The sequence below is a fragment of the Aotus nancymaae genome, unplaced genomic scaffold, assembly GCF_030222135.1.
Source record: "Aotus nancymaae isolate 86718 unplaced genomic scaffold, 86718_ANA_hifiasm-v0.15.2.pri h1tg000036l, whole genome shotgun sequence".
Taxonomy (NCBI): domain Eukaryota; kingdom Metazoa; phylum Chordata; class Mammalia; order Primates; family Aotidae; genus Aotus; species Aotus nancymaae.
The window spans coordinates 55422978-55445476 of NW_026988450.1; the positions used below are offsets into that span (position 1 = coordinate 55422978).

The 22499-nt window shown below is 34.4% G+C and overlaps 1 protein-coding gene across 5 annotated transcripts in view; it reads left to right on the forward strand.

Annotated features, from left to right (window-relative positions):
• The window catches only part of OXR1 (oxidation resistance 1), a 483050-nt gene that overhangs the window by 395610 nt on the left and 64941 nt on the right, over positions 1-22499 (forward strand). For all 5 annotated transcript variants that reach the window (XM_012474910.2, XM_012474909.2, XM_012474913.2 and 2 more), the window contains 3 exons: positions 16016-16098; positions 20311-20418; positions 21401-21514. In XM_012474910.2, coding sequence (XP_012330333.2) covers positions 16016-16098; positions 20311-20418; positions 21401-21514 — 305 coding nt within the window. The remainder of the gene's footprint in view (positions 1-16015; positions 16099-20310; positions 20419-21400; positions 21515-22499) is intronic.

Below are 22499 nucleotides of genomic sequence, written 5' to 3' on the forward strand. Positions count from 1 at the left end.
TACCTCAGATTGTAAGGATAGGATGGATTGTCCTTGAAGGTTCTTTAGGGTTAGAAAGATAGTAAAATAACAGCTGGAAATGCAAAATCCAGTGAGGGTGTGAGAAAAATCATTTATATCTTAGGTTGGAAATTGCCACCTCAGATGATACATTAAGAGTTAGATGATGGTTGTCCAGGCACGGTGGCTCACCTCTGTAATCCTAGCATTTTGGGGGAGGCCAAGGCAGGTAGATCACCTGAGGTCAGGAGTTTGAGACCAGCCTGTCCAACATGGCGAAACCCTGTTTCTACTAAAAATACAAAAATTAGCCGGGCATGATAGCACACGCGTGTAATCCCAGCTACTCGGGAGGCTGAGGCTGGAGAGTCCACTTGAATTCAGGGTGTGAAGTTTGCAGTGAATGGAGATCACACCACTTCGCTCCAGCCTGGGTGAAAGAGCGAAACTCCGTCTCTAAATAATAAATAAATAAGAGCGAAACTCTGTTAATAAATAAATAAATTAAGTAAGTAAGTGAATGTTACATAATGGCTTATCTTGAGCCAAGGAAAGACAGGGGTGCCCAGCCCAGTCCATGGCCTGTTAGGAACTAGGCTGCACAACAGGAGGTGAGAAGCAGGTAAGCAGCAGGTGAGCCAGTATTACTGCCTGAACTCTGCCTCCTGTTAGATCAGTGGGGACATCAGATTCTCATAGGAGTGTAAACCTTACTGTGAACTGCACATGCAAGGTCCAGTGCCTGATTATCTGAGGTGGAACAGTTTCATTGATAAACCATCATTCTCCTCATCCCCCACCCCTTGCCCCCACATCTATAGTCTTCCATGAAACCGGTCTCTGGTGCCAAAAAGGTTGGGGATCCTGCTCCAAGGGACCTGGAATGCCAGTTGTTACAGTATCTATTTAAAACAACCACCACCACCACAAAACAAAAATCTCACAGTGTTGGTGGAAGATAACCCTATCTGGCTCCAGTCTTAATCTCTTTTCCTAAAGTCAGGGTGGGAGGAAGAGAATACTTTCCTACTTGATCAGCAACCTCAGTGGGCTCTAATGGTAACTCCCAACTAGTTAGCCTTTCTTAATAGTGTTTCGTTTAGTTCAGTGGGTCTCAGGCATGAAATTGATTTGCCTGTTTTAGAATTGCTGATCCTCTCACTGGATAGCTGATAGGAAGTCCTGTATTATCTTTGTTCTAGAACAAAACTGCCTTTAAAATAAGCTGATGGTTCCCAAACCTTACCATGCAACAGAATCATTTTCTGAAGGGCTTGTTAGAAAAACATTGTTGGATACCTCTCCTAGAATTTGTGTATTCTGTGTGGCTGATGATTTGCATTTCTAACAAGTTCTCAAGTATTGCTGATGCTGCTGGTCTGGGAACCACATTTTTCTTAGTGGATAAGTCTTTTATCCATGGAAAGGTTAGAAGTAAAATAAAAATGATGAAATTTATTAAATGCTTATATTAATATTTTTGTTTTAAGTCTAGGAATAATCAGTGTATTTGGTCTTTAAGGCATTTGTTATGTTTCAGCAAATTAAACTTTTAAAAGTGCATGCAAATTAGTCATATAATTTAAAATGCATACTTGTGTAATTGTTTTTTGACTTGTGATTTCAAGTTGAAAGGTGTAAGAATTTGGCTATACTTAGAAACTACTGGAATGCTTAAGAACTTAACATTTGTTATATTTAAAACTTACTATAAGGTTTTATTTAATATTTAAGTTTTAGGAGGTTTACTTGTTAGAAGCAATTAATGTGTTTAAAATAGAATATAGTAAATATATAAATGCAGTTTAGTATAGTAAGTCCTCACTTTAACATCATTAATAGGTTTGTGGAAACTGTAACTTTGAAGCCAAATAATGTATAAAGAAACCAATTTTACCTTAAGCTATTGATGTAAACAAGAGTTAAGTTCCTAGGTCACAAAAACATCAGCAAACTTCTAAATAAAGACCTAAAACACTTCCATTATTAAACATTGAAATAAATGTGAAACATACAAACATTAAAGATTAATAAAACAAGTAAAATAATTATTTACAAATTATTCCCGGTCAGAGTCATTGTTGGCTGGATCCTGTCCTGCTCATAGTACAAGGTGGGAACCAGCCCTAGACAGGACACCATTCCACCTCAGGGCGCACGCACACAAACACACACACTCATTCATATTAGCACAGTTTAGACACACTAATTAAGCTAACGTGCACGTCTTCAGATGTGAGCGGGAACTGGAGTACCCAGAGAAAACCTATACAGATGTGGGTAAAATGTGTAAAACTCCACACAGTGGCCTTGACTGGGAATTGATTTTTTTTTCTCATCAAAGTTATAAAAAAAATGATAACAAAACAATGTTATTCAAGGACCTGCTATATGTATAAGAGAACTTAGTTACCCATGTTTATAATAGGATTATTTAGGGATATTTAATTTTCCAGTTTGAGTTGGTCAACTATTTAAAGCACTGGAGACAGTGTTAAAATTTGCTAGATTATAAATAGAATGCACTTTTTATGGTAGAAGACTTATGGGAAAGTAGGTTTTTATATTTTTAACTTCCAGAAATCTAACATTAAAAGTAAAACAACTGCAGATAGTGTTTTTCTGTGTATGAAGGCTTATTTCATGGCCACTAGGAAACTTACATTAAGAGACTCTTAATTTTGTTCAACGTAGTACAGAAAGAACATGTTTTAAGGTCAAATACACATATTAAAAAAAGGACAAAAATTAGCTTTTGTTTTCTAGCAGTGAATGGAAAAAGGGAAATGTAATCAGAAATAAATCAGTGTCTGTAGAATAAAGATAAACCTGTTACTTAGGCAGCCAGGAGAAATACAGTTACTTCTTACAGTGAGAATATAACAAAAAAAATTCTCATGAAACTCTAATAAAGCAAAAAAACCAAAAAGCTTATTATTTTTATAGTTAGTAAAGACTTTAGTTTCAAAAGTCTATTTTTATTTTTTTAAAACCCAATAAATATAGTTTGAATATAGTTCAATGGTGTAGCTTTAAACTGCAAATTAGTAAAAACAGTTCTGTACAAGGGAAAGCAATCCAAATATGCAGTTATATAACAGTCCATCTTAACTGAGGGGTAGGTTTTAAATATTAAACTATAGATTTTTAGATAATTACAACTCTCTATTTTAGATTTTTTTGAGGGTACTACTCAATAGAATTTACTGAGATGATGAAAGTGGTCTGTATCTGTGATGTCCGATATGGTACCCACTAGGCAAATATGGCTTTTGAGTATCTGAAATGCAGCTAATGCAAATGAGGAACAGAATTGTGAAATTTGGATTCAGGATTCTGTATTTGCACTGGCAGTAACTAGCGTTAAATAAAAAATTATTTGATAATACTTCAGTAAGACAAATTTTATCCTGGACAATTGCAATAGGTATAGGGACTGTGGCCATGAGATTTTGTGGCTGAGGAGAGAGATTGGGCTCAACTCCAAAGACAAAATGGACAAGTGGGAATTTATAGCCAAGGAGTAAAGTAGGGGTAGATGGATGGAAAATTGCTAGTTGGTAACGTCAGAAATAAAGGGAATTCTGGTGAAACCAACCTACCGGGATTCTTGCTGAAGACAGACCAGGGTAATCACACTTCACCTGGACAGTGGAGGATGAGAAAACTCATCAGATATGGAAGGTAATCTGATATCCAGGATGGGAGGTGTGGGTGGGGGTGGGGGGAGGGTCCTGCTAAAATGACTTAACATGATTCTTGCTGAAACTGGATTTTACAAGGAAGTGCACAGATAGGCCTAGGAGAAGGTTCAGCAGCCTGACTAAAATTTGGCCAAGCAAAGAATCTTTGTGATTAGGCACATGTGCTATTTTAATGTAAATTAATTTAATTAAGTACAATTTAAAATTCAGTTTTTAGTATCGTTAGACACATTTCAAGTACTCAAAAGACACATGGCTAGTGGCTACCATATTATACAAGGGAGATATAAAATATTTTTACCAACGCAGAAAGTTTCATTGGACAGCATTGATAGCAATGAGTCTCAATGCTGGGTACATATTAGAATTCCCTGGGAAGCCATTAAAAAATTTTGATGCCAAAATATTGTAATCAAAGGATTTTATCATGAAATCTCTAAGTTTAAGATCTTAATTCAAACTTTCTTACCGAATTCTAATATGTAACTAGTGTTAAAAACCACTGACTTAGGATGTGAAGGACTCTGCATCATTCTGTTTTCCTTAGTGATATTTCTCTCAATCAAACTCTTGATAAATTTAGCAGGTTTATATTTTGTATTTTTCTTCACAAGTACTTGGGGCTTGCACCTATTTTATGATGGAGGTTAATAAAAGAAATGTATGTTTAAGTTTAAGTTTTCTGCCAACCTCTGGATAGGATTGAGACCTTAGGAAAGTTGAGGTGACTTATAATGAAAAGTTGCTAAAAGGAAGGCATGTTTATGTGCTGAGAAAAAAAGATGCTCAAGATGAAATGACTGTGTAGCAATGTCCTTGTGCAATAAATACTCTAAATCACTAGAATTATAATTATTCTTTTTCACATACCACAGTTAAAGAACCATTAATATTGTGGAATATTTGCTTCCAGTCTTTTATAAGAAAAAAACATCAATTTTTAAAATAAACCTGATTCATACTAAATATAAGTAAGTCATACATTGCAAATATTAAACTTTTAAAAAATCACCTCTAATCCAGTCACCCAGAGATATTATTAATATTTGGGTAGGCATTACTCCCAAGATCTCTTCTATGTGTATATACATATAGAAGGGTGGATGGATGGATAGAAGGAGGGAGCAACAGAATGTAAGATAATACTTCTTCACCACAAGAGATTAATTCCTAAGGAGTGTGTCTAAATTTAAGCAGATTCTGAAAAAAAAAAAAATTTCAGTTTGATATTGTTATTACAGTCTTGTTTCAGTTTTAGGTAAGATATATTTAACCATGCTTTGATATGACATTAGCAGTTTGATTTCTCATTTTTCTTCTTCTCACATGCTAATATTTATTCATTTTACTATTTTTACATTGTCCATGTTTGTAACATTCACATTTAGATTTTAAACCAGATTTTTATAACTTATTATTCTTTATTCCCTAGTAATTCTTTTAGAATATCCTTCTCAATTCTGGAATCTTTGATATAATTGGCATAATTTCAGTCTTGTGGCATTGAATAATGTTTCAATAGAGAAGTCTCATGCAAGCCAGACTCTTTTCCATTTCCCCTAGTAGATGATTTGCTTTTTTATGCATGAATTGTTGAATAATTCTTTTTTTTTTTTTTTTTTAGTCTCCCAAGGCGTAATAATTTAACTAAGAGTAGAATTGGGAATAGCCTGACTTATGTGCCCACATGTGTGTATGTGGAATAATCTTTTAGAAATTACATCTTCCTTCTGAAATACACGTTGATGGAGCAGCCACTATATAGAATATCTGTGGTTTTGAGATAGAGAGAAAAGAGAGCTAAAAAGTATGACATTGGCTCTAAACACTTCCACCTAGAAGACACATATGTTTTATTAGGCAAAGCAAGTTGGCCCTGTCTGATATCAATAGGAAGGTGAAGGATATTTTATATTCCTCAACAGGGAATACAGGCTTAGTAACAATAATATAGTCTATCACAACGACTAATTTAGAAGCCATTGTATTAGTTTAACAGAGATTTCAAAACTTCTGGTGTTAAGTGTCACAAATAGGAAGTTATGTAGGGAAGCCCATTTCTTTGTCACTTACTCATACTGCAGGTTTTTGATCTCTTCAGAAGCTCTATTTGTAGTGTCTCTCAAATGTGTTGTGCATGCAAATCAGTAGTGAATCTGTAGCTCTGGACTAGGCCTCAGATCTTAACATTAACAATAAGCTTCTAGGTGATGTCAATGCAGCTGGTCCCTGGAACATAGCTTAAGTAGCAAGGCCCTATAGCTCTTTAATTTCATGGATCTTTTCACTTAGAGCCAATTTTAAGGTCTAGATGGAGGAAAGGGGGCACTAAAGAGGAGCATTAATGGGTATGAGACCAAGAGGAGTGTGAAATATTTTCAAATAAAGAGAAAGAGGGAGACCAAGAGGGGTGTAAATATTTTCAAATAAAGGGAAAGAGGAACATGCAGAAGAAATCTGTTGGATGTTTCAGAGATCAAATAAAATAAAAATGGAAAAGCCCATCAAATTTGCCACTTAATTTATTAGTTTCAGAGTAGGGATTGTGAATTGGGGAAGAGACGATATTACAATACATCATGGATTCCATAGGAGATAATGGAGTAAAGGCAGTAAAAGTAGACTTCTGCTTTCAAAAATTGAACTGAAAAGAAGCAGAGAAATGGAGTAGTATCTAGAAAAAGATAATACTAGATTTGAGGGAAAATTGAGGGGTTTTGTTTTGTTTTTGTTTTGATCATGGATAAGGAGTCAATAGTGAAATGTTGAAATACAGTTTTTTTTCTACAATCTCATTATAGAGAGAATAATTAGAAAAGCTACAATCAGCATTTTTTTTTTTTTTTTTTTTAGTTTAGAAGATACTTTTAAAGTGTTTGAAGTTTTAATATCTCTATTACTATTTTGGAAAATACTGACTTGCAGCACAGTAATTTAAATCATCAAACTTTTTATACATAGCTATTATCAATATTATAGTATTCAGTAATAGGAGTCTTTTATTTACATTAACTGATCTCATAGTAGTTTCACTGATGATTTCCAGACTTGCTTTCTCCAGTATGCCTTTCCATTCTTTTATCAAAATGATTTTTTAAAGGTTTTTTACTGCTTTATTAGTGCTCTGCTTCCAAGACTTCTGAGTCTTGTAATAGGAAGGTCGGTAATGCAGACCATCCTGCTGAGAACAATTTTAAAAACTGGACAAAAAGCAAACACATTATATTAAGGGTATCAGAAAGCAAAGTGGTATCAGTAGGATAGGATCTGAATGAGGACAGAGTTCTAAGGAGGGAGATCTCCAATTTGAGATTGTTTTTTTTCTGGGGGATATGTTGATTCCTGAAACAGGAACTGAGAGACCAAAAGGTGCATTTGACAGGCTGTGTGTATAATGGGATTGGGCCAGAGTGCAAGGCCTATCACAGTGGATGGTGGCCCTAGTCATCTCTTCTCACTTTGGACCCCAAAATGTTGTACTTTAGGGAGAAAGATAAACTGAAGTAGCTAGGCTTTCCTAGGAAGATATTTCAGCTTCAAATTATCAAAATTTCTATAAATTAATAAAATCTGGTATTACTAGTGTCCTCAGGCACTTGACAGAAGCAAACATTAATTCTCTCTGGAGAATTATCAATTTCTGCGTGTCCAGACAATTTTACAAGTTTTATCTTCACACAAAATATAGGCACATGACAAGATATGTGACACAACAGAGAATAGAAAGACCCACAGTAACTCTAGATATTGTAGTTATCAAATTTAAAATAGCTATGTTGAGAATTTTGACCCAATTAAGAATTTTGTAGAAAGATACAAACTATGAAAAAGAAAAGTGGATATTCTAAAACTGAAAAATACAATCCCCCAAATTAGGACCTTTGTGGATGGATTTAGCAGCAAATTAGACACCACAGAGGAAATAATTCTTTAACTGAAAGGTAAGTCAGAAGAGAATGTCCAGAGTAAACAGAGGAAAGAAAGGAAAATATAGGAGAAGGTAAGTTCAATACAGGATACAGTGAGAAGTTCTAATATAAACATTACATATACATATGAATTTCTAAGGTGGATGGGGGAGAGAATGGACAAAAGCATTTTTTTAAAGAGGGAATGGCTGGCCAACATGGTGAAACCCTGGCTCTACTAAAAATATAAAAATTAGCCAGGCATGGTGGTGTGTGCCTGTAGTCCCAGCTATTCTGGAGGCTGAGGCACAAGAATTGCTTGAACCCAGGAGGTGAAGGTTGCAATGAGCCAAAATTGGGCCACTGCATTCCAACCTGGACAATAGAGTAAGACTCTGTCTCATTAAAAAAAACAATGAAAGAGAGAGAAAGAGAGAATGGCTGAAAATATCAAAACTGAAAAACTGAAATTCAGATTCAAGCATCCCTGTCAACTTCTAGTGGAAACCACACCAAAGACCAAAAGAAAAAAAAAGTGTTTAAAGCAATCAGAAAAAAATAGTCTTTCTACTTTCAATCATACAGCATTAAGATGGACATTGATTTCTCAACAGGCACAGTAAAAACTAAAAAACTGGGAACTTATAAGATTTAAAATATTGAGGTACCTGCCACCTGTAATTCTGTGGCCTGTGAAATTTCCCAGAGTTGCAATAATAATAAATAATGAGGGTAGAACTAAATGAATGTTGACTATCTTAAAAATAATGTCTTATGATTTTTTTAAATACGTATTGATTTCTCAACAGGCACAGTAAAAACTAAAAAACTGGGAACTTAAAAGATTTAAAATATTGAGGTACCTGCCACCTGTAATTCTGTGGCCTGTGAAATTTCCCAGAGTTGCAATAATAATAAATAATGAGGGTAGAACTAAATGAATGTTGACTATCTTAAAAATAATGTCTTATGTTTTTTTAAATACGTATACATGTATTTAAAGTATGAAATTGTTGCATATATCTTGGCAGTGGCACACACAATTTTTAACATCCTTGCATTTCCTGGGAAGAGGATAAAAGTACCAGTTAATATTAGGCTGTAAGAAGTCCATAATTTAGACTTTTTATCTCTGGGATGACCACTAAAAGAATTGTTAAAAATAATATATAATTTTCAGATGAGTGAGGGAGAAAAAAGAGTTAATAAAACTGAATTGAAGGAAAGCAACAAAGGAGAGAAGTCTAAAAGAACAGATAGATGAACAGAAAATAGAACAAATAGGGCTAGGCATAGTGGCTCACGCCTGTAATTCCAGCACATTGGGAAGCTGAGGCGGGTGGAGCACTTGAGGTCAGGAGTTTAAGACCAGTCCAGCCAATATGGTAAAACCCTGTCTCTACTAAAAATGCAAAAAAAAAAAAAAAAAAAAAAATATATATATATATATATATATATATATATATATATATATATATATCCGGGTGTGGTGGCATGCACCTGTAGTCCCAGCTACTCAGGAAGCTGAGGCAGGAGAACCCAGGACGTTGAGGTTGAGGTTGCAGTGAGCCAAGATCACACCACTGTACTCCAGCCTGGGCAACAAAGCGAGACTCCGTCTCAAAAAAAAAAAAGAACAAATAAATAAAAAGGACCTGCTTAGATACACGTCAGAAACATAATATGATATGGTTAGGCTTTGTGTCCCCACTCAAATCTCATCTTGGATTAAAATCCCCGTAATCCTTACATATCAAGGGAGAGACCAGGTGGAGGTAATTGGATCATGCGGGGCAGTTTCCCCCATGCTGTTCTTGTGATAGTGAGGTCTCATGAGATCTGATGGTTTTATAAGTGTTTGGTAGTTCCTCCTGCATTTATTCTCCTTCCTGCCACCTTGTAAAGAAGGTGCCTTGCTTCCCTCTTTGCTTTCTGCCAAGATTGTAAATTTCCTGAGGCCTCCCCAACCATGTAGAACTGTTAGTCAATTAAACCTCTTTCCTTTTGAAGTTACCCAGTCTTGGGCAATTCTTTATAGCAGTGTGAGAATGAATTAATACAGTAAATTGGAACTGCAGAGAGTCGGGTATTGCTATAAAGATACCCAAAAATGTGGAAGTGATTTTGGAACTGGGTAACCAGAAGAGGTTTGGAGCCCTTTGGAGGGCTCAGAAGAAGACAGGAAGATGTGGGAAAGTTTGGAACTTCCTAAAGACTTGTTCAGTGGCTTTGATCAAATTGCTGATAGTGATATTAACAATGAAGTCCAGGCTCAGATGGTCTCAGATGGAGTGGAGGAACTTGTTGGGAACTGGAATAAAGGTGGCTCTTGCTATGCTTTAGCAAAGAGACTGGCAGCATTTTGCTCCTGCCCTAGAGATCTGTAGAACATGAGAGAGATGATTTAGGGTATCTAGCAGAAGACATTTCTAAGCAGCAAAGTGTTCAAAGAGGTGACCTGGGTGACCTTAAAATCATTCAGTTTTATGCATTCACAAAAAGATGGTTTGGAATTAAAACTTATGTTTAAAAGGGAAGCAGAGCCGAAAAGTTGGGAAAATTTGCATCCTGGCAATACAATGGAAAAGAAAAACCCAGCTGCAGATATTTGTTTAAGTAATAAGGACTCAAATGTTAATCACCATGACAATGGGCAAAATGTCTTCAGGGCATGTCAGAGACCTTTGTGGCTGCCCCTCCCATCACAGTCCTGAAGGCTTAAGAGGAAAAAGGGATTTCATGGGCTGGACCCAGGGTCTTGCTGCTTTGTTCAGTCTTAGGACTCAGTGCCCTGCATCTCAGCTTTGGCTAAAAAGGACCAATGTACAGTCCAGGCCATTGCTTTAGAGGATAAAAGCCCTAAGCCTTGGTGGCTTACATGTGTTGGTGGGCCTATGGGTGCACAGAAGCCAAAAATTGAGGTTTGGGACTAGAACCTCTGCTTAGATTTCAGAGGATGTATGGAAAGCTTGGATGTCCAGGCAGAAGTTTGCCATAGGGATGGAGCCCTCATAGAGAACCTCTCCTAGGGCAGTGTGGAAGAGAAATGTGGAGTCAGAGACCCCACACACAGTTTCCCTGGGGAATTGCCCAGTTGAGCTGTGAGAAGAGGTCCACCATCCTCCAGATATCAGAATGGTAAGTCCACTGACAGCTTGCACTGTGCACCTGGAAAAGTTGTAGACACTCAATGTTAGCCAGTCAAAACAGCTGGGAGGGGGGGCTGTACCCTACCAAGACACAGGAGTGGAACTGCCTAAGACCATGGGAGCTCACCTCTTGAATCAGCATGACCTGGATGTGAGACATGGAGTCAAAGGAGATTATTTTGGAACTTTAATGACTGCCCCACCAGATTTTGGACTTGCCTGGGACCTGTAGCCCCTTTGGTTTGGCTAATTTCTGCCATTTGGAACAGGAACATTTACCCAATCTGTACCCTCATTGTGTCTTGGAAGTAAATAACTTGCTTTTGATTTTATAGGCTTATAGGTGGAAGGAACTTGACTTGTCTCAGATAAGACTTTGGACTTGGACTTTTGGGTTAATGCTGGAATGAATTAAGACTTTGGGGGACTGTTGGGAAGGCCTGATTTGTTTTGAAATATGAAAGGGAAATGAGATTTGTGAGGGTCCATGGGTAGAATGATATGGGTTGACTTTGTGTCCCCACCCAAATCTCATCTTGAATTATAATCCTCATAATCTCCATGTGTCAATGGAGAGACCAGTTGGAGTGGTTTCCCTAATGCTGTTCTCGTCATAGTGAGTTCTCATGAGATCTGATGGTTTTGTAAGTGTTTGGTAGTTCCTCCTGAGTTCATGCTGCCTTGTGAAGGAGGTGTCTTGCTTCCCCTTTGCCTCTGCTATAATTCTTAACCTGAGGCCTCCCCAGCCATGTGGAACTGTGAATCAATTAAATCTCTTTCCTTTCTATATTACCCAATATTAAACGGTTCTTTATAGAAGTGTGAGAACAGACTAATACCTAAGGATACAGCAATATTGAGAATAAAAAGAAAAAGCAGAGACTAATGAAAAGAAAATTGGTACATTAATATTAGACAAAGCATACTTTAGGGGAAACAGTATTGTGAGAAAAAGTTCAATTTTCCAGGAAGATATAACAATTTTCAATTTGTGTGAGCCTAATAAAATGGTCCCAATTTATAAAAAGTAAGGTAGGGAGAGCTACTAGGAAACAAGTAAGCCACAATTAGAGTGAGAGATTTTTAACAACCTCCATTGGTAACAGAATAATCAGACAAAAGAAAATAAACACAAACATACATAATTTGACCAACACAATCCACAGACTTGACCTCATGGACATAGATAAATATGTGTGCATGTATGCACACACATATATAAAACACTAAATTCTGCAGTGCAGAGTATACATTATTTTCAAGCATATATGGGGCATTTACTACATTTTTTTTTTTTGAGATGAAGTTTCGCTTTTGTTGCTCAGGCTAGAGTGCAATGACATGACCTCAGCTCACCACAACCTCCACCTCCTGGGTTCAAGTGATTCTCCTTCCTCAGCCTTCCTAGTAGCTTAGATTGCAGGCATGCACCACCACACCCAGCTAATTTTGTATTTTTAGTAGAGACTGGGTTTCTCCATATTGGTCAGGCTGGTCTCAAACTCCCGACCTCAGATGATCTGCCCATCTGAGCCTCCCAAAGTGCTGGGATTACAGGCATGAGCCACTGCACCCGGCCAGCTGTGTCCCTGAGATTCTGGTATGTTATATCTTTGTTCTTATTAGTTGCAAAGAACTTGATTTCTGCCTTAATTTCATTATTTACACAAAAGTCATTCAGGAGCAGGTTATTCAATTTCTATGTAAGTGTATGGTTTTGAGTGAATGTCTGTCTCAGTTTTTCTACTTTGATTGTGCTATGGTCTGAGAGACTGTTATGATTTTAGTTCTTTTGCATTGTTGAGGAGTCTTTTACTTCTGAATATGTGATCAATTTTAGAGTATGTGCCATGTAATGATGTATATTCTGTTGTTTCTGGGTAGAGAGTTCTGTAGAGATCACATCCATTTAATCCAGTGCTGAGCTCTGGTCCTGAATATCTTTGTTAATTTTCTGTCTCAGTGATCTAATATTGTCAGTGGGGTGTTAAAGTCTCCCAATATTATTGTTTGAGAAAATAAGTTTTTTTGTAGGTCTGTAAGAACTTGCTTTACGAATCTGAGTGCTCCTGTATTGTGTGCATGTATATCTAGTATAGTTAGATCTTACTTAGAACCCTTTACCATTATGGAATGCCTTTCTTGGTGTTTTTTGATTTTTGTTGGTTTAAAGCCTTGGCTTAAAACTAGATTTCAATCCTAGTTTTGTCAGAAACTAGAATTGCAACCCCAGCTTTTTTCTGTTTTCCATTTGCTTGGTAGATTTTTCTGCATACTCTTATTTTGAGCCCATGTGTTTCATTGCATGTGAGATGGATCTCTCGAAGACAGCATACCAATGTTCTTGGTTCCTTATCCAGCTTCCCACTACAGAGTCTTTTCATTGGGACATTTAGCCCACTTACATTTAAGGTTAGTATTGTTATGTGTGGATTTGATCCTGTCATGATGTTAGCTGGTTATTTTGCAGACTTTTGTATGTGACTGCTTTATAATGTCACTGGTCTTTGTACTTCATTGTGTTTTTATAGTGGCTGGTAATGGTGTTTCCTATACATATTTTAGGGCTCTTTTAAGGCAAGTCTGGTGGTAACCAATATCCTCAGCATTTGCTGTTATGAAAAGGATTTTATTTCTCCTTTCCTTGTATAGCTTAGTTTGGCCAGATGTGAAATTTTGGGTTGGAGTTTTTTTCTTTAAGAATGTTGAATTTTGGCTCTCAGTCTCTTCTGGCTTGTAGGGTTTCAGCTGAGAAGTCTGCTGTCAGTCTGATAGACTTCTCTTTGTAGGTGACCTGGCCTTTTTCTCTACCTACTCTCAAATGTTTCATTATTTGATTGTATTTTCATACTGATGGAAGAAAATGAATAGCTTATTTTATGTGCTTTGGTATTTATATCTGTGTATATAAACATTTTAATATTATTAAAATATAGAACTATTTTTAAAATATATAATTATTACATAATTTTTAATTAGTAAAGAGAATATTTCCCTTTGTTTTTCAAACTTTAAGCTGTAGAAAGTCGATGTTAGTTTTCTTGCTCTGAACTGTATTCTGTGGTGAGCTCTAGAAAATTGTAGAGCAATTGCTAACTTGCAAACATGTTTAATGAACTCTTGAGATGTTATGAAACAAATTGAAAAACTATTAGGCAAGTAAATGCAAACTAAGGGTTACTCCTAAAATTAATTAAGGAACAGTGTATTATTAGTTAAAAGTAATCTGTAATTGTATGTTGCATTACTTGAGAAGTTTAAATTGGAAAATAAGGAGTGTTTTTGGTTCTGTTTGATATTTTTAAAAATCACTTAAAAATTTAAAACTTATAAATAACCTAAAATTTATTAAAATAAATTTGAATGTATTTTTTAAACAAGTACATTCAAATTTATTTTAATAAATTTTAGGTTATTTAAAATAAAATCTTTAAAATTTATTTTATCTTAAAATAGTTTTAATGTTTTTATTTTCTCATTAGAGAAGAAAATTTATATATAAACTATTCGATGTAGAAGAATTAGAATAATCTGAGAAGCAAAAATAATATTCTTCATAAAAACTGTACCATATCACATTGTCACCAGGAATGTAGAAGAATTTCTCTTTTCCTACTGTTAAACTGTATGTGACCAAACTTCTTTTGGTCTGACAGGTGCGAAATGATATTTCAGAATAGTTTCAATTTGCGTATCTCTAGTTGTGAGTGAGATTGAACATTTTTATATAAGTCCATTTTTACATCCTCTTTTGAATTGTCTGATCATATCTTTTGCCCATATTTTCACCTGCATTTTTTTCCTCTAAGTTTTTAAGAATTCTTTAAATATTTAGGATACAAAAGTAGAATGTGTACATGTTTTAGTGTGTTCGTATCTCTGCATACTTTTTTTCCTAGAGTTGTAATGGATGAACTATAATTGTTTCTTTTCTTTGTGAAAAATTAATGGCAGTTTATAATAATTTTGGTAATTCAAGGTACAATTCAAGTAGTTGCTTCAGAACATTACTTCATTAGATGCTTGCCATGTGTCAGGCCCCTTGTTAGGCACTGAGGAGGCTTTGTGGAACGAAGGCAGTGTTTTGGAGGTTACAATTTAGTGGAACAGATTTAAAACACAAATATTAACACTGTGCCAGATGCTGTGAAGGAGACATAAAGATGCTATGTGACTAATAACAGAGACTTGAGTTAGCTGAATGATCAGGAAGGTTTTAGGATAGTTTTTAAAAGCATTGCAGAAGTTGCTGGCCTTTTTGAGGATTTTGATATTATTTATTAGTGCTTCTTTAGAACCATTTACCCAACAGCTGATTAATTAGGTCAACATAAACTCTTGTATGGTCAAAATGTCATTTAAGTTGAAATAGAGGAAGAACAATGAAATAGATATTTTCTAGATTGTATAGTCTTAGGTTGAACTAAATTTTCTTTGAAAACTATATATAGTTTTTAATTTTGGAAAAATTTGAGGGTGAATATAGCATTTTTCTATGTTTACGATCTAATTTTGTGATTCATTTAGTTTTTTAGAGATTTTCATTTTAATAATTTTTATGTTTAGGTAGAAGTGGTATTTTATCAATTCAGTGTAGTATAAATGAGAACATTAACACCAATGCAAAATTTAAAGGGAAACAGGTTCCTTAATCTTTATAATAATGAAATGATCAAGGGAAGTCTTGATAAGCAAATGAAAAATATTAATAATTGGCAGTTAATCTGAAATCAAATGTGCAAATATATGTTTATATATGAATGTACACCTTGATTTACCTTATGGCATGTTAATAAGAAAGTTAATCATTCTATAGAGAAGACTATTTTCCCTTATGACTTATAGAGAAATTTTTTCCTGTGAGAACTAAAGTTACATTTTCTTATTTGGCTAAAATTAATACTATATATCTTGAAATATGTATTTTAAAAATATTGTAATATATCTTGAAATTATAATCAGGTTAAATATGTTGAAATAAATGGTCTGTAATTTAGTTTTTAATGATTTCCTTTTTTGCATTGGCTTGCAGTTATTCTAGTGGTTCATGCTGGTCAGTTCCTAAAGCAAGCAAGTTGGAAGTACAATTCCATTTTTTGACAGTAGCTTGTTTTTTACAGCAGAGATTCCCAGGAAGTAAGCTATATTACTAGTAAATTAGACGTCTGCCCAGAGAGCTCTATTCAGCAGTTCTTGACATTACTCTGAAAGGAAGATGAATTTAATAGGCATTTTGCCTTTTTTTTTTCTCCAGACACTGGCCAAAAGAAGACCTTAGACAAGAAAGATGGGAGACGAATGTCTTTTCAGAAACCTAAAGGGACTATTGAATATACTGTAAGTTATTTGCTTTTGAAAAAGCTATTTTTCTTTGTAAGAGTCTTCTTTAAGACATTCTCTGTTTACACTATAAATAAGATGAGCGTTGTTAATTGCCTTATTTTTAAAAATATGTATTATACTTTGGATAACTGTTTTATTAATAATAATGCTTAAGTTCTTAGTTGTATTTTAGGATTTTTTCTTTAAAGATAAATTTGACTGAGATACAAAGGTAGTTATCCTAGAAAATTTATTTTAATATAGGTGATAATTTACTGAGAGAGTTCCTATGGGCCAATAATTTTTGTTAGGTTAGGCTTTTAGGGAAATATTTATTTTTTTAGAAATGTGATCTTCATTATATTCCCAACAGTGCTAATGATAATGATAATGGCAGATGGGATACTTAAAAGACAAGTTGATGTTAATCCTCCAGTATAACGTCTCACATTAAATCATTTGTATTTATTTATAGCTAACTGCCTTAGCTCTAAAAATTGAGCTTTTCTTTCTGTATTCTTGAAATGAACCTCAAATCTCCCTGCAGTCAGCTAGCTTTTCACATTTCTGTTTACTTTGGGAAACTGAAGTGAGAAATCAGCTTTGGTGTATGATATGCTGCTTATTTGATTGAATGTAAAGATTGTTTATTTAGATAATGTGTAAAGCACTTGTTTTTTTTTGAGACAGAGTCTTGCTCTGTTACCCAGGCTGGAGTGCAGTGATGCAGTCTCAGCTCACTGCAATCTCTGCCTCCCATGTTCAAGCAATTATTCTGCCTCAGCCTCCTGAGTACCTGAGACTACAGTTGTGCGATCACACCTGGCTAATTTTTGTATTTTTAGTAGAGACGGGGTTTCACCATATTGGCCAGGCCTCGAACTCCTGACCTCATGATCTGCCTGCTTGGCCTCCCAAAGTGCTGGGATTACGTGCGTGAGCCACTGTACCCAGCCATAAAGCACTTTTAACTGAGCTTAATTTTGTTATTATTTTGTGTTTTTCTAATATAACTGTATTAAGGAGAACAGCAATTTTAAACATTAATTTAGCATTTGTGTCATTATGAAACCATCCAGTCTTGGTTTGAATCTTGGTTATTTTCCATGCTTCTTTAAAATTGAACAAATTATCAAAATTCCGAGTTATACTCTATTTCAATATACTATTAATATATAATAGACAGTTTGAGATTTTAATTTTTTTTGTTTTTAATATGGAGTCTCGTTTTGTCATCCAGGCTGGAGTGCAGTGGTGCAATCTCAGCTCACTGCAACCTCCACCTCCCGGGTTCAAGCAATTCTCCTGCCTTAGCCTCCTGAATAGCTGGGACTACAGATGTGCACCACCATGCCTGGCTAATTTTTGTATTTTAATGGAGACAGAGTTTTTCCATGTTGGCCAGGGTGGTTTCGAACTCCTGACTTCAGGTGATCCACTGCCTCAGCCTCCCAAAGTGCTGGGATTACAGGCATGAGCCACCGTGCCCAGACAAGATTTAAATATTTTTAAAAGGTTAGGAATCGGATAATTTAGGATGGAATAAAATTTACTATTATCAAGATAATCTCATAGCATATTATAAACTCAAATTGCTTGTGTTTGTACCTTATCTGCACAACTGAGAAAATAAGTTCAAATAAGTTTTTTAATAGATAACCTTTAAAATTTCTTCATTTTTACAATTCTGCAGTGCCAATATGAGAAATCTAGATTTAAACATGTTTTTATTATGCTTATTGTGTTTCTTCAGTCTAAGAAATCTTGCCACTCTTAAATTCTGGAAAGATTCTTGGTAATTATCTTCGATGGCATTTTCTCCTCCTTTCTCTGTTTTCTTTTTCCAGAACCCTAATTTATTCTTGAAACTAATTGTACTACATTTTGCTATCGTTATGCTTCATTGTCCTTGTTATTATTTTGATTGTATCTTCCTTCTGTTTTGCTGGGTGTTTGCCTCCTCTTAATTCCAAATGTGAGTGATCCCGTGTTTCTTTTAGCTTTTCTATTGACATTCTATTACTTGGAGAGCTTAAGAACTTCATAAACTATGTACACTGAGACCCAAACTTTCTATTCCTACCTTTCTAGTTGCTTGCATTTCCTATTATCACTTTATATTAAACTAATTATGGCAAACCTCTTACCAATTCTTCTTCCCCCATCATTCCATAATGCCTAATTTTCTCATTTTCATTCCCTTTCATTTTGTTATTCATTCAGGTTGCAGTCTTTAGAGTCAGCATCAGTTTGCTCATTCACGTTTGCTTCCCTGACCTATGGCTACTGCTATCACTACAACTCCATTTAATCCATGAATGTCTTCTCTTGAGTCTTAGTTGAAATCTTATACCTTAACTTATTTCTTTATATTTTTATTACTTTAAACCTTATCTATTGCAGTAGTATTGTATTTGTTTTCCTGCATCCATTCTCTTTCTTGTTCCATTAATTCTAGCCCTGATGCCACTAATATGAGATGCTGCTTGGCCTGTTTTGTTACCTTTATTATCTCATTTAATAGAATCAGTGTGAAAATAAAATGTGTGATTATTAATATGAAAGTACTTGGTAAATTTACAGATGTTACTGCAAAATATCATTTGTTTACAGAGAGCTTTTATGTATATTATCTCAATAACATAGGTTTTATATCAGGGCATTGTGTAGATGGGGAAGTTTGCATAGAAGGAAGTAGGTAGCACTAAATTATTATTATATTAACCTAAATATTTGGCATAAATTTGGTTTTATAAAACCATTAAGGAAAATATGTGTATTATTGTTTTACATACACACACAAATGCACACACACCTGCTTTTCCTGACTTTCAAAGTCTTCCCTAATCTAATTCTAAATGCCTTTTTTTTGGAGACAGGGTCTTGTTTAGTCACCCAGGCTGGAGTGCAGTGGTGCTGTTACGGCTCACTACAGCCTCAACTTCCCAGGCTCAAGTGTTCCTCCCACCTCAGCCTCTTGAGTAGCTAGCGCTATAGGCATGCACCATGACACCCTGCTAATTTTTGTATTTTTTGTCAAGGTGGGGTTTTGCCATGTTGCCTAGATTGGTCTTGGACTCTTGGGCTCAAGCAGTCCACCTGCCTTGACTTCCCAAAGTGCTGGAATTACAGGCATTAGCTACCATACCTGATCTCTAAATGTCTCTCTAACTCTATCCTTTTTAGAGACTTAACTCCATTTAATCACCTTCCTAAAAAACTGTGCTTCATGAATTTACTCTGGATGGTTGAGGAGGAAGAGGACAGTCTCCCACAAATATGTTTTATAGTTTTCTGTCTCTTAACTGTCAGTTCTGTTATCTGCACTTTGAAAGTTCATTCTCTTCTCTCTACTTCTCAAATTTCCACTATTTCTTCAAGACCCAGCTTTAAATCATTTCTATAAAGTCTTTTCTGGAAAATTTGGATTACATGGTGCTTTTATTCATACTCAAAACTTCTGTTACATTCGTTGTTCCATTTTAAATTGTTCTTCATCTTTTACATAACCTTTTCTATCTTATTTTCCAACTAGATTGTAAATTCCTTGTGCACTAAAACCACTTTTAGTTGCACTTAGTTGTGTTTTCTTCAGAGCACTCTTAATGCCTTGTGTAATGGAGAGTCTAAGTGGTTATATTATATTGACCAAATGACATTTTCCTTTAGGGTAATTGGTAAAATCTCAATATTTATAATTTCTATACATATGATCATGAAAGTATATGAATGATTCAGAATTAAATTGCTCAACTTTCGTTCAAATATTTTTCTAATTTATATAAGTGCAGTAGCAGAATAAATGCATAAAGATCATTAAAGTAGCATTTTGAGTTTAATACAGATGTACTTTGCTAAAATGAAAATTAGCATATTGCTAGAAGTTACATATATTTTAGAAATGATTCAAAGGAATAGTGTATTATTTTAAAACCTTTGTAAAATGAAAATAATGTTTTTGATTTTTAAATTATGTTTTGTATTTTGAAATTACTTGAAGTAGCGACTTACATGTAAATGTATTGTGATAAAGCCTATGCTGTGTATCATAATAGATTGAGATCATTTGTTAACAAAACACAGTTTTTCTTGACAGTTATTTTCAAAGATGACATTACCAGTTAATCAAATGTAAGTTGGTCCCTAGATGTACTAATGCTCATTAAATATGAGAGTTTAGTTTTTCAGTTTTCAACATTAAAATAATTTATTTTTTCTTTTAAACAGGTTGAATCAAGGGATTCGTTGAATAGCATAGCCCTGAAGTTTGATACAACACCTAATGAACTTGTTCAATTAAATAAGTTATTCTCCCGAGCAGTTGTTACTGGACAGGTAATATCTTTTTTTTTTTTTTTTTTTTAATGTGCTGATGTTTAGAAACAATAAATAGAAAGGCAGAAAGTATTCATGGTACTGTAGTTAATACAGAAAATTTGAGAATAATTTTATATGTGCTTTTAACAAATTATATTGGCCATAAGAGAAAATTAACTGTTTTATGTCTGCATGAGTTTCTATTTTAATACTTACTGAAAATAATTGTAAATCTTTCTTTTTAAGTACAATTATAAAAAGCTTTTTAAAAATATTTAGAGCAATATATGCATATGATAAAAAATTCCAGCCTTTATCAAAGTAAGGCATCCTTCCATTCAAACTCCCAATTTCCTTTCCAGAAGCAACCAGTTGCCAGTTTGCATTTCTTCCAAGAATAATCTAGCCTATTTTTGTTGTTGTTGTGTTTTAATGTATTTGATTCTTCAAAAATGTTCTATTTAATCACAGCTCTAGTTCAAACTTTTTTACACATGCATAGTATTGCATTGTATCAATACATCATACTTGTTTAGTTAGTCACAATAAGCATTAGACTTTTTCTATTTTTTGCTAAGGTTAGTACTGCTGTAGTAAACATACATGTACATATCTGTTTTTCTTTATATGCAGGTATTTCTGTAGGGTGAATTCTTAGAAGTAAAGTTACTATATCAGAGGATATGTGCAGTTTAAATTTTGCTAGCTATTGCCAAATTGTCCTTTAGTAGTATCACCTACAGTATATGAAAATTAATGTTTCCCCACACTGTTTCAGCAGTATATATTATCAAGTGTGTCTAAGTTGATTTTAAATGTTCTTTCTTAAAAATGTTATGTTCTTATAATTTGAAAATTTTTGTTTTTCCATTTAATTGATCATTGTTAATAGTACTTGCTTATAGAACAAGGTCACTGTTAGTAGTGCTTGTCTATAGAACACCATCTGACTATTAACACTTCAGTTTAACTAAATCTTTGTGTGAATGTTTTCGTACAGGTTCTATATGTTCCTGATCCTGAATATGTCTCCAGTGTTGAGAGCTCTCCATCTTTAAGCCCCATAAGTCCTTTGTCACCAACATCATCTGAGGCTGAATTTGATAAGACCATTGTAAGTATCTTGCTTTGCAAAGGTGACTATGAAGAAATCTCACTTCTACATTGACCATCATGTTTTTTTCATTCCACTTTGACTATGGTTAGAATGAAATATTTCCTTTTTATTTTGTTGCTTAAGTTTGTAAATCTCAGCTTTAAAAATAAGACATTCTTATGAAATCATATAGTTTAAATTGACCTATCTTTGTAGGTGTTGGTGGTGGTCCAACAATACTCATCAACTCTTATTTTATAAAGAACATGTATAATTTAACTTACAAAGGAGTCTTACCCAGCAAACATGACATTATCACAGTAGAGGAAGTTCATGCCCAATTTGATGTTTACTTCATTTATAAATGAATTAGTATTTATATAGTACTCAGAACTCTTGAGTTTATTTTTGACACACTGCCTTTTAAAAAATAATTTATCATCTTTGTCATCCAAGAATTAACATAGATTAATTTATCTAGCATTTCTAAGAAATGAGTGTTCTAATAAGGTACATTTTACAAATGAATTTCAGGGAACTAAACTTTATTTAATAGTTTTGATTAAAATCTTCTGAAAGGAATTATATATTTCTTTGCCTTTCTACATAAATTAACTGTTAACGCTAATCATAATTTTCTATTTTTATAATGACTAATGTTTACATGTAAAAGGCTATTTCTTCATTAAATGGCTAGATTCCTGTGGGAGATTTTTCTGTGTTGTTCTCTTGACTTTAGGATACAGCCTTTTCTTTGCCTCAGTTTGCACTCAAAGCTTAAGATACTAGATGGTAAGCAAACTAATAACAAAACAAATTTTTAATGTTAATTTGCCTATAATTATTTCTAAGCTCTAGTGTACCACTTTTTTCATGGAATAAATTGCATGATAATATTGATAACTACTTTTACCCTTGCCCAGGAACTTTTTTCTGTGTGTGTGTGTGTATGAGAGAGAGAGAAATGAGGTCTTATTCATTTATTTGTTGGATGTCTTATTTA